A 12,477-nucleotide genomic window follows, 5' to 3' on the forward strand; every position below is an offset into this window, starting at 1 on the left:
TATTGTGGTGATAGTTGCACAACTCTGTACATTTACTAAGAGTCATTGAATTGTACAGTAAGTCCCCTACATATGAAAAAGTTCCATTTCAAGAGCACGTTCGCAAGTTCAATCTGTTCGTAAGTCCAACAAAGTTAGCCTAGGTACCCAACTAACACAATTGGCTATATAGTAAAGTACTGTAATAGGTTTATAATACTGTTCACACAGATAATACATAGAAAACAAACACAAAAAATAAACATTTTTAATCTTACAGTACAGTACCTTGAAAAGTACAGTAGTACAGTACAATGTTTGGTGCTTCTTAGCAGTATCAGTTGCATCACTGCTGCTTTTATGCTTCTGGACATCCTGGGCTTGAAATAAAGATACTTACTACTGTGCTCTATACAGTACTGTACAGTAAAGTACACAAAAGTACAACCACTTGTAGAAGATGCACCCACATAACAATGCACGCCAGACACATGAACTAATGTACATGATTGGACATGTGAACACAGGTTTGCATCTTTGAAAGTTCGCAACGTGTAGGGAACTTACTGTATACCTAAAATGGATGGTTTCTATGGTATGTAAATCACAACTCAATAAAGCTGTTAAAAATATATCCTCCATTGTCTTCTTACTGTACCCAGAATTAAATCTAAACACAAATTCTAAGCTCTTTGTACCCCTCTGCTCCTGTTTTCCCAGGAAAATGAGTGACTCGTCAAAAGGCTTGTGTAGAAAAAACAGATTTTAAATGGATTTGGACAAATGAGGTACCCGGGAGGAATGGGAAGTGGGTTAATGTACCCTTGTGGTTGATTGCCTACACCATGCTGTTCAAGCTTAGGATCTAATGCCCAGCCTTCCATGCTCTATCCAGCAACTGGGTAGTTTGGGCTAAGATTAAAGGTAAGTAAAAGGTCGGTCCTTTCACAGATCTACAGAGTGGGCATTATGCCAGCCACTGCTTAAATGCGCACACACATAATAGTTTCCTTCTCTTTTCATTTTCTATCAATCATGCAGACAAAAATAAATGTATTAAGCAAGTGCCACTTACCCAACAGTGTGCTGGATCCTGGGGGTGACTGAAGAGAAGACCCCTTCCTTCAAGTAAAATTATTGATTGTGGTCCAATATAGAAAATAGGTCAAATCATAACTATTATGGTTCAAGTGGAAGTGGGTACCAGAGTCTTTATTCTCTCCTCAAATCCAACCCTGCCTGACTCTACCAGAGTAGGCCTTGATACACCTCCCTGCAACTCCCAGGGCTCCTCAGAACATTACTTCAAAGCCACCAATAAAGTCTATCCTCTTCATTTCAGAGATGAAGAAACAAATGTCCAGAATGGGAAAGGAACTAGCCCAAGAGCATGCAGCTATGGTCCTCTGGGTCCTCTACATGTACAGACTTTCACATGAAGCAATTTGAAATCTGGATAATTATATATATAAGAGCCTTCTAGAAACTGACACTATACCATATTTCTGTCTGTAAACACCATGTCATCTATCACACCGCTTTGGCTCAACAATTACATTTGGAGTGACAATTATGAATGCAAATAAGTGGTAAGTCCAGGGTACTGACTGTAATCTCAGTAGTCTCAGAGAAAGAAAGATATTATCATGGGTGGGGGGCTTTAATTCATTCAGTTAAGATTTACTAAGAGTGTATAAGTTCCAGGAACTGGGAAGGAATTGGGAGTTAAGAAAGGATTTATTTAATAAAAATAGCTATCTATCTATCTATCTATCTATCTATCTATCTATCTATCTATTTTTGGTGTCTACTATGTTCCAGCAACTGTCCTAGGCACTTGATACGCTATCTAATTTAATCTTCATCATGACCACATAAATAGGTATGTTTAGCTTCATTTTTACAGATGAAGAATTTGAGGCTGTGAGAAGTAAAGTGACCTGCCCAACATCACAAAGCCAGGAAGTGCAGAATCCAGTGTGCTGAACCTGATGACCTTTCCACCATACGAAGGAACTTTCCTCATATATGATGTATTTCAAGCCATGGGAAACAAGCCAATGGGGTGAATCTTGCCCTGGATCAGTCAGTCACCAATTTTAAGGGTGAAATAGGGCACATCATGGAACCTCTTGGAAGCTTGGAAATTCTATCTACCTGAGAAGTAAGACTCAGTGTAGTCCTGCACAGAGTTGTTGGATGACTCCATAAGATGGAATCTGTGGAATGTTTGGCCCTACAAGTGAGGAAAGCATCCAAGTCATTAAAGACCCGATTTTATATGGAAAATTTCCTAATGAAATCCTCCCAAGAGGCTAAGGCGCAGCTGGTATGGCCACGGAATCCCAGGAAATCCACAGAATACTTCCTTAGGATTTCCCACAATCACTGGGGCTACAGTCTTACTTAAATCTTGAATGAAGATTCCTGACCTCCCTAGGCCACAGCCTCTCCAGACAGAGTCCTGGGCCAAGACAAAAATATTCAGCTGGCTAACTTCTTTCCAATGGCTCTTTGCTGACTAATGTGGAGAAGGAAGGGTAGAGAGCAGAAGTTCTAGGGCAATGGATCATCTATTCCTGGGACAAACTTGGCAGGCTCATCTGTCACCCAGCTTAAGGGGTGACTTAGCCCCAACACTCACTCAACAAGCAGAGTAGGAAAGCTGGGACCTGTAGGACTTGAGGATGGGCAGACCAAGTGAAGACACTGGCTAGCAGAGATGGATGGAAAACTGCCCAGATTTGTTGATGAGCTAAGGGAATGGTGGGAAGTGGACCGATCCAGAATATATTATATAGGCATAATCCGCCAGGTCTTACTAATGCAGTGGTTTTTCCAAGTGTGTTCCCTGGACCGGCAGCAACAGCATTGCCTGGGAACTTGTTAGAAATGCAAAGTCTCAGGCCTTCCGAATAAGAGACTCTGGAGATGGGACCCAGCAATCTAGGTTTCAACCGCCCGCCAGGTGGAGCCTAATGCACGCCCAAGTTTGACAATCACTGTGCTAGTGTTTTGGATACATGGAGTCATAGAGGGAAGAATGAAGAATGATTCCAGATTTGGGGATGGGGGTGGCATTTACTACTGATGGGGGAGACTAGGAAAGGAGACTGGGGGTGGGGATGCGGGTAAAGTTGAGAGTTCTGTTGGGGTCTGTTTAAGATGCCAGTGATATATCCAGTGGGGTTGGTTAAGTGGAAAGTTGGATATGTGAGTACAGAACTCAGGGGAGAGATCAGAGCTATTCACCTTGATTCTAAGATCCTTGAGAACAGATCTAATTCATCTTAGACTCTGAGAATTTCCCAGCCCTGTGTATGGCCCAGAACAGGTGCTTGGTAAATGTAACTGAATGAAAAAAAAAAAGGAGCCGACTTTTCCTGCTTACTCTAGTCTGATGAGAACACTGCCTAAGTACCAAGTGTTCTTCCATTTAATATTTATTTGTGCATCTGGAAAAGCAGCTACTGTTGGAAAAGAAGTTTTCTTTGAACAGTTCACCTTGAAGACTTTCTTATAGCTTAGCATCAAATGTCAACTCCCTTGCATTCTCTCTCCTGTAGCCAGAATTGGCTTGACTTGCCCATCCCTAAGTCCCAGAGTTGCCAGCTGTTCTGTGACTTGTTGTTGAGTGAGCATTGGGGCCAAAACTGACTTAGTTTTCAAGCGAGGTGATAGTGGAGCCTGCAGAAGCTGCTACAACAATGACAGAGGGAAGGAAGGAAGGAAGGAAGGAAGGAAGGAAGGAAGGAAGGCAGACTCATGTCAGTTCAAAACTTTACCATAAGGCAGAATAACTTCAGTGCTATAATAAATCTCCCTGTGGGAGCCCAAAGGGGTAAGTGATTCATTTGGACTAGGGAATTTGAGGTTTTGAACAAGAGGTGGTGTTTGCTCTGGGTCTTCCTTGAAGAATAAGTAGGATTTACAGGCTTGGAATAAGGAAAGGACATTAAGAATGAGGGATCTGCCAGCTACATGTAAAAGAATGAAATTAGAACACTCCCTAACACCATACACATAAATAAACTCAAAATGGATTAAAGACCTAAATATAAGACCCGACAGTATAAAACTCTTAGAGGAAAACATAGGAAGAACACTCTCTGACATAAATCACAGCAAGATCTTTTTTGCCCACCTCCTAGAGTAATGAAAATAAAAACAAACATTAAAAAATGGGACCTAGGGCTTCCCTGGTGGCGCAGTGGTTGAGAATCTGCCTGCTAATGCAGGGGACACGGGTTCGAGCCCTGGTCTGGGAAGATCCCACATGCCACGGAGCAGCTGGGCCCGTGAGCCACGGTTGCTGAGCCTGCGCGTCTGGAGCCTGTGCCCCGCGACGGGAGGGGCCGCGATAGAGAAAGGCCCGCGCACCGCGATGAAGAGCGGTCCCCGCACCGCGATGAAGAGTGGCCCCCGCTTGCCGCAACTGGAGAAAGCCCTCGCACGAACCGAAGACCCAACACAGCCAAAAATAAATAAATAAATAAATAAATAAATAAGAAAAAAAAAAAAAAAAAAGTTTAAAAAAAAAAAAAATGGGACCTAATGAAACTTAAAAGCCTTTGCACAGCAAAGGAAACCATAAACATAACGAAAAGACAACCTTCAGAATGGGAGAAAATATTTGCAAATGAAGCAATGGACAAGGGATTAATCTCCCAAATATACAAACAGCTCATGTAGCTCAATACCAGAAAAACAAACAACCCAATCAGAAAATGGGTGGAAGACCTAAATAGGCATTTCTCCAAAGAATACATACAGACGGCCAAGAGGCACATGAAAAGATGCTCAACATCACTAATTATTAGAGAAATGCAAATCAAAACTACAGTGAGGTATCACCTCATGCCGGTCAGAATGGCCATCATCAAAAAATCTAGAAACAATAAATGCTGGAGAGGGTGTGGAGAAAAGGGAACCCTCTTGCACTGTTGTTGGGAATGTAAATTGATACAGCCACTATGGAGAACAGTATGGAGGTTCCTTAAAAAACTAAAAATAGAATTACCATATGACACAGCAATCCCACTACTGGGCTTATACCCTGAGAAAATCATAATTCAAAAAGACACATGCACCCCAATGTTCATTGCAACACTATTTACAATAGCCAGGTCATGGAAGCAACCTAAATGTCCATTGATAGATGAATGGATAAAGAAAATGTGGTACATATATACAATGGAATATTACTCAGACATAAAAAGGAATGAAATGGGGTCATTTGTAGAGATGTGGATGGACCTATAGACTGTCATACAGAGTGAAGTATTGTTTTGGCCAAAAAGTTCGTTTGGGTTTTTCCATAACATCTTACAGAAGAACCTGAATGAACTTTTTGGCTAACCCAATAAGTCAGAAAGAGAAAAACAAATATCGTATATTAATGCATATATGTGGAATCTACAAAAATGGTACCAATGAACCTGTTTGCAAGGAAGCAATAGAGACACAGACATAGAGAACAAATGTATGAACACCAAGGGGGGAAAGAGGACGTGGGATGAATTGGGAGATTGGGATTGACATATACACTAATATGTATAAAATAGATAACTAATGAGAACTATTGTATAGCACAGGGAACTCTACTCAATGCTCTGTGGTGACCTAAATGGGAAGGAAACCCAAAAAAGAGGAGATATATGTATATTTATAGCTGATGCACTTTGCTGTACAGCAGAAACTGACACAACATTGTAAAGCAACTATACCCCAATTAAAAAAAAAGAATGAAGGACCCACATTAGCAAAGGCCTGGAAGAATGGAAATATATAAAACAGTGAGGAACTTCTGTGTGGATAAAGAATAAGGTGAATGAAAATGAGAGGTAGTAGATAAGATTGGAAAGGTAGGTCTGGGACAGACTTGTGGGGGAGAGGGGCATGAATGCCATGGCAACAATTATAGGCAAATGTCTATGGACATACAGTAGGAAATGACTTACAATGAGAAATGAATCTTATATTGTGACCCAATACACACAAACACAGATAGAAAACTGAAACAAAAGTTCCCACAGAGAATACCTACCATTTCTTATGCAATGTATGCTGATATTTTCTCTTATTTTGTGTAAAATTTTTTTTTTACAAATCCTACTAGCAGCTAATTCATTTCATGACCTACTAATGGTTCACGATCTGTGTTTTGAAAAATACTGCTACAGGCAATGAGAAGTCAGTGAATGTGTTTGAGGAATAACATAGTAACTCCAGTGCTTTAGGAAGGTAGTTCTCATAGCAGTGTGGATGGAATTAAAAATAGGGGGCAGACTGAAAATAGGAAAGCAATTCTATAGGTAGAAAGCGATACAATATTATAATTATCCAGGTTGGTCATGATGAAGGCCTAAAACAGGACAGTGAGTGTGGAGGTTGAAAGTGGGGCATGAATATGAGCCAGATGTTGAAGGTGGGACTTGCTAACTGATCAAAGGTGAGTTATAAAAAAGCAAGGGTAATCAGCATCAATATCCAGGTTTCAATCTGAGGTAACTGTGCAGAGAATGATGGCATTAAACAAATGGTTTAGTGGGAGGAGCTGGATTGGGGCAGGAAGAGACAAAGTCTTAAGAGTTGATTGACTTCAGCTGTGTCTGTGGAACAACCAGGCAGACAAGCCCAGTAGACTGTGGGATATATCAGGCTGAAGCTTGGAAGGAAGTTAGGGGGTAGAGACTGGAGAAATGAAGATAATATTTGAAGCTGTAGGAGTATAAGAGGTAACTCAGGAGAATGTGTAGAGAGAGAAAAAGAGAAGACTTAAGAAAAAGACTTAAGAGGATCTACTTAATGCTACAATATTTACTTCCAAAATGAGTTTTTCCTTTCTTAAGTGAGTAAAGTTTATTGTGTATGGATATGTGTGCACTGGGGCATGGATGAGTGCAATGTGTGTGTATGAATGGCATGTGCATGTTAAGGAAATATTAGTATGCATTTGGGGAGCTGGTGAAGGGCTCTGGTTGCTCTAGCAGTGGCTACACTCACTTTCTTTGCCTCATGGCTTCTTCTCCTTTCCTTCCCTCTTTTCCATCTCTCCTCTTTTGTTCCATTCTTTCCTTCCCCTTTCCACATATCCACATGCTCCTTCATCACCACTTGAAAGCCCAAGAAATTGATGGGCAAAATAGACCAGTGTGGGACTTGGGGCCCAAGGTCTGCAGCATAGTGTTGGAGTGTGGTTGGGGTTAGGAGGAAAGACAGGGCTGTGGGCATGTGGTCAGAGTCAGAAGTGGGGAATGGTTTGTGATGGGAGAATACATTCCTGAGACATTTTCCACTTCAAATTCTGCCATCAGTGTGTATGTACATGAATGTGTGTGACTATGAATGTGTATATTTCTGTGCCTGTGCCTGGGGGTGTGTCTGACTCTTAGCTTGACTTAATCAGGTTTTGGGGCGATATTATCCTCATCACTGCTACTTCAGCGCAGAAGTAAAATTATTTTTTTAACAGAAATAGGCTGCTTTGTTTATACCTTTGAGGGATTTAGGATTAGAGCAGTTGAAGAACTGTGAATAATGGTTAATTAGATTACCAGCATTTGTTGAAATGCATATGCCATGTGAATAGGAGGATACATTCTCTCTTCCTTTCCTAGCTGTGTGACCATAGATAGGTTACCTAACCTCCCTGAGCCTTAGTATCCTTTTCTGTAAAATGCGGATAATAATTCCTACCACAGATTTCCATTAGCAAGAGTTGAATATTAAATGAGCTAAGAGCTTTGAAATCAGTAGGTGTTCAACCAATGTTAGTTCCTTTCTCCAGTTCCTTCTACCCCTTCCTTCTCTCCACCTCTCATACATGTTTCACTGGTCCACATGTGAAAATCGAGTTGTATTTGTAATACTTTCCCTATTTTCAGTTCTTAAACCAAGTGATATAACCTTTGCATATTACTGTAAAATTATCAAAAGAAGGCTAATTTAAATCACTTTTGGTGCATACACATCTAGAATTATGTCTTCTTCGTGGATTGACCCTTTCTCATATAGTTCAGTCATGTTTTTAAATCGACTGTCATTTCATTGGTGTATTTAGACCATTTATATCCAACATGATTATTGATATGTTAAGGCTAAGTGTGTCATTTTATTTTTTGTTACCTGTTTTTTCTCTCTGATTAGCTTTTCTCTTTTCTTTGCCCTGCCTTCCTGTGGGTGACTTGAACATTTTTTTCAAATTTCATTTTGATGTATCTATAATTTTTTTAAACTAAAGCATAGTTGATATGCAATATTATATTAGGTTCAAATGTACAGCATAGCGATTCAATATTTTTATAGATTATACTCCATTTGAAGTTATTATAAAATATTGGCACTATTTCCCTGTGTTTTATAATCCTTGTATCTTATTTATTTTATATATAGTATTTTGTTTCTCTTAATCCCCTACCCCTTATCTTGCCCCTCACCCACTTTCCTCTCCCTGCTGGTAACCACTAGTTTGTTCTCTATATCTGTGAGTCTGTTTCTGTATTTTGCTATGTTCATTCATTTGTTTTATTTTTTAGATTCCACTTATAAATGACAACATACAGAATTTATCTCCTCAAAAAACTAAAAATAGAACTACCATATGATCCAGTAATTCTACTCCTGTGTATATAATCCAAAGAAAATGAAAACACTAATTCAAAAAGTTACATGAACCCCAGTGTTCATAGCAGCATAATTTACAATAGCCAAGATATGGAAGAATCCTTAGTGTCCATCAACAGATAAATGGATAAGTAAGATGGAAATTTACCTCCCTTTTACATTCTTTTATACTCCCTGTTTATAATATAAATGTCTTAACTATTTCCTCTACATACATTCAGAACCACATGAGACAGTGTAATAAATTTTGATCCAATCATCAAACAGGATTCATACAACTCAAGAGGAAAAGAAATTCTGTTGTATGTACCCATGTTTTTGCCTACTGTGCTCTTTCTTCCAAGGTTCCTCCTTTTATTATTTCTTTTCTGTTTTAAGACTTACTTTTTTCATTCTTATAGGGTAGACCTCCTACTGATAAATTCCCTGTTTCCTTTCATCTGAGAATGTCTTGATTATCCCTTTATTCCTGAAGGATATTACCACTGCACATAGGATTCTGGGTTGACGATTCTTTTCCTTCAGCAGTTGAAAAATGTTGTGCTACTTCCTGCTAGGGCCTCATCAGTTTCTGATGAGGAATCTGCTGACTTTCTATTTTTTTTCCCCTGAAGGTACAGGTAAGATGTTGTTCCTCTTTGGCTGTTTCCTACATCTTTTCTCTGCTTCTGTTTTCAGAAGGTTGACTCTGATGTGTCTTGGTATGAATTGCTTTGGGTCTTTTTTCATGGTGTTTGCTTAGCTACTTGGATCTGGAAGTTTATGCCCTTTGCTCAGTTTGGGAAGTTTTAAGCCACTACTTCTTCAGGTACTTCCGGTCCTGCCTTATTTCTCCTCTCTTTCTGAGATTCTGTTGACATGACTGTTAGATCTTTTGTTATAGTCTCACAAGTCTGGAGGCTCTGGCTCTGCTCAATTCCTTCTTTTCTTTTCTTTCTTTTTTTTTCCTTTTTACATTTAATTTCCCTCTGTTGTTTACACTGGGTTATTTCTATTGTTTTATGTTTAAGTTGTCTGATTCTTTCCTCTGTCGTCTCCATCTTGCTGTTGATCCCATCCATTGAGTTTTTAGATATTTTTTTCCAGTTTTCAAACTTCCATTTGGTTCTTCTTTGTGTTTTATATTTCTTTTTGAGACTTTCTATTTAAATGCTGAGATTTTCTATTGTATCATTTGTTGCAAGTGTGTTGTGGTTGCTCCCTGAAGCATTTTTATGATGGCTGCTTTAAAATCCTTGTCAGATAATTCCAACCTCTGTGCTCTCTCAACCCTGGCATCTGTTTACTTCCTCTTGCCACTGAAACTGATAATCTTGGTATGGCAAGTGATTTTTTTCAATTAAATTTGGACACTCTGGATCTCTCTTAACACTTTTGTCTTTGCAGGCCTCCTCTGATGTGCTACTTTTGCAGGGAAGGGGGGCAGTATAAGTCCAGGTTCTCCACTGGGTCTCTGATTGACATCCAGGTTGGGGAGAAGCTCTTTGTTATTGCTGGTTGAGGGTGAGAGTTCTGGCCTCTCTTAGGCCTCTTAGGATCCCATCCCAGCTAGTAGTGGTAGGAATGCCAGGTTTACCACTGGTGAGGGTCGAAGTCATGGCCCCCCATTTGGTCTGTACTAGAAAGGGTCACTTTTCCTTGTTCCCAACTGCTCCTTCCCTTGGGGTTGGGTAGGGATTCCTTTAAAGTCTGGTAAAAATAAGTCTAGGCTCTTCACTTGCAGGCATAAGTTTCTTATTAGCTGCACTGTTATTATGACAGCTGACTTTTTCCTGCACCAAGATGTCTCACTCCCTATATCCTGATTCTTTTGCAGAAAATAAATTGCAATATACACCCTGTCTACCCTTTCCTAGGACCCGAAGGGATAGAATGGGAAGACCAGAGCCTCTGCACACAAATTGACTGGGTTCTTGTCAAAATCTGGCATTTTCAAACTGTTTGGCTCTGGAAAAATTACTTAAATTTTCTGAGCCTCCATTTTCCCAGTTGTAAAGGAAGTGTAGGAAGTTCTCAGGATTGCCGAATGTGCAATAGTAGGTCAAGCGGCTTGGCACACCAGGGGCTCAATAAATAATAGTTCCTTCCTTTTACTCTCCAGCAGAAGTAGAAATATAACCCCTGCAAAGGACAAAAAAGCCAAGGTGCTTCCCCACCACCACCATCATGTGTGAGTCTCACCAAAGGCATTCACTCCAAGAGTTAAATCTCTTGGTCAAAGTCTTATTTCTTAAAGGGACTTGATATCCTCCCCCATTTTTCTTCAGGTTCCTGGAAAATACTAAAGGGAACGGCCCAACCCAGGGCACCCTCAGAAGGAGGGTGAAAGCCAAGGCAGAGGCGGGTCGGTGGGGGGCAGGGTGTCCTGGCAGAGAAGAGCGGGTGAAAGAAGGCCTGGTATTGGCCCAGGCAGTCCACTCAACTGGCGTTATTGTGCTCTGAGAAAGGACAGTATCATCGCCTAGCCAATGCCACTCCTAGAGAAAAGGGGTAGGGGATGCAGGCAACACTCACTTTGCGTCCCGCCCATTAGCCCATCACCTCTGGGGCCTGAGATCAACTGTTGCAGGCGGCAACTGCCTCCCCAGTCTCCATCACTCCCAGCCCCCTTCCCAAGCACCGGGTAGGAGAGGAAGAAAGTGGTGAGTGAAAGCAAAAAATACATAAGAGCGAGTGTTCTCTGTCCTCCCTGTCCTGGCCTGCAGGGATTCCTCCGCATCCCCAGTCTGCAGCCCCGGGCAGCCGCCACCAGCCCCGATGTGTTAGACTCTGCTCTCAAAAGGCTCACCCGAGCTCGAGGTCCTGAAGTTGAACAGAAGACTGAAAAAAAAAATCTAGACACCTAAAGAACAAGGAGCCAAATACACTTTGGAGCCTACAAACACTATGAAAAATAATGGGTCCAAGAATGCCATTCCCCCAACTCCCACACAAGAAGCATAAAGCTGTCTTGGGACCAGCACCCACCCCCCCGGCCCCCCCCCAACACAAACACAGTTACACAGTGTGTCTGCATCTGGCTTTCTCAGACACATATGGCAAAAGATCCCTCTCGGTCGGTCTGTTTCTCTGTCTGCCTCTCTCTCTCTCTCTGCTAATCTCAGTTCCGATTCTCCCCTGCCTCATTCCCATCCTTGAATTCCGTGGTGAATGGGATCCTTTTCAGTCCCCCTCCGCAAGTAGCCCAACAATAGACACTTTCCGTAGCTAGCAGCCCTCTCCCGCAGTGAGGGATTTGGGTAGCTTCGGAGGGGACTGGGAGGGCGCTGCAAAGTTCCACTTACCTGATCTCTTTAATGCTTTCCAATTTGCACATGATTTCTTGTTCGTCTGCCATGCTTTTCACTCTCACTTTCACGTCCTGAGAAAGGTACAAACACACAAGCCCAGGGATACAATAGACACAATGTAACCACCTCCTCCCGGCATGGGGCTCTGAGCCTGTGCGGTAGGGACATGGAGAAGGCCTGGGAGCTGTAGTCCGCAGCTCCAGGACTAGCCAGGCAGCCCGGAGGCCTGCAGGACTACAACTCCCAGAAGGCCAAGCGAGACATTCCTGTTTCTCTTCCTGCAGCTGCACTTTAAGTCAATTTGTCACAGATAATTGTGTCAAAGGTTGTGAGGAGTACAAGGGAATAGTGATATTCGTTTGGCCCGTGAGAGCGAGAGGTTGAGTGTTCTGGCAGCTGTCTGGGAACTCGTGGCTTTGGCATTCAGATGGGGTGGAGAAGAGGTGGAAGGGAGGAGGGAGCAGCTGCTAAGGCTGAAGGATGGGGAGGGGTTGACCACGTTCCTTCCAGCCCTCCATCCATTCTAGTTACCGAGTTCAAACTTTGCCAGTCAACGAAGGAGGTACTGGGGGAGGCACTGGGT

The 12,477-nt window shown here is 41.8% G+C and overlaps 1 protein-coding gene across 2 annotated transcripts in view; it reads right to left on the reverse strand.

Moving 5' to 3' along the window:
- Positions 1–12,061, reverse strand: part of ZC4H2 (zinc finger C4H2-type containing) — a 35,566-nt gene extending 23,505 nt beyond the window's left edge. For both annotated transcript variants that reach the window (XM_057538197.1, XM_057538196.1), the window contains exon 1: positions 11,889–12,061. In XM_057538197.1, coding sequence (XP_057394180.1) covers positions 11,889–11,941 — 53 coding nt within the window. In that variant the 5' untranslated portion in view covers positions 11,942–12,061. The remainder of the gene's footprint in view (positions 1–11,888) is intronic.
- Between the last annotated feature and the right edge of the window lie 416 nt (positions 12,062–12,477).

The sequence above is a fragment of the Balaenoptera acutorostrata genome, chromosome X, assembly GCF_949987535.1.
Source record: "Balaenoptera acutorostrata chromosome X, mBalAcu1.1, whole genome shotgun sequence".
Taxonomy (NCBI): domain Eukaryota; kingdom Metazoa; phylum Chordata; class Mammalia; order Artiodactyla; family Balaenopteridae; genus Balaenoptera; species Balaenoptera acutorostrata.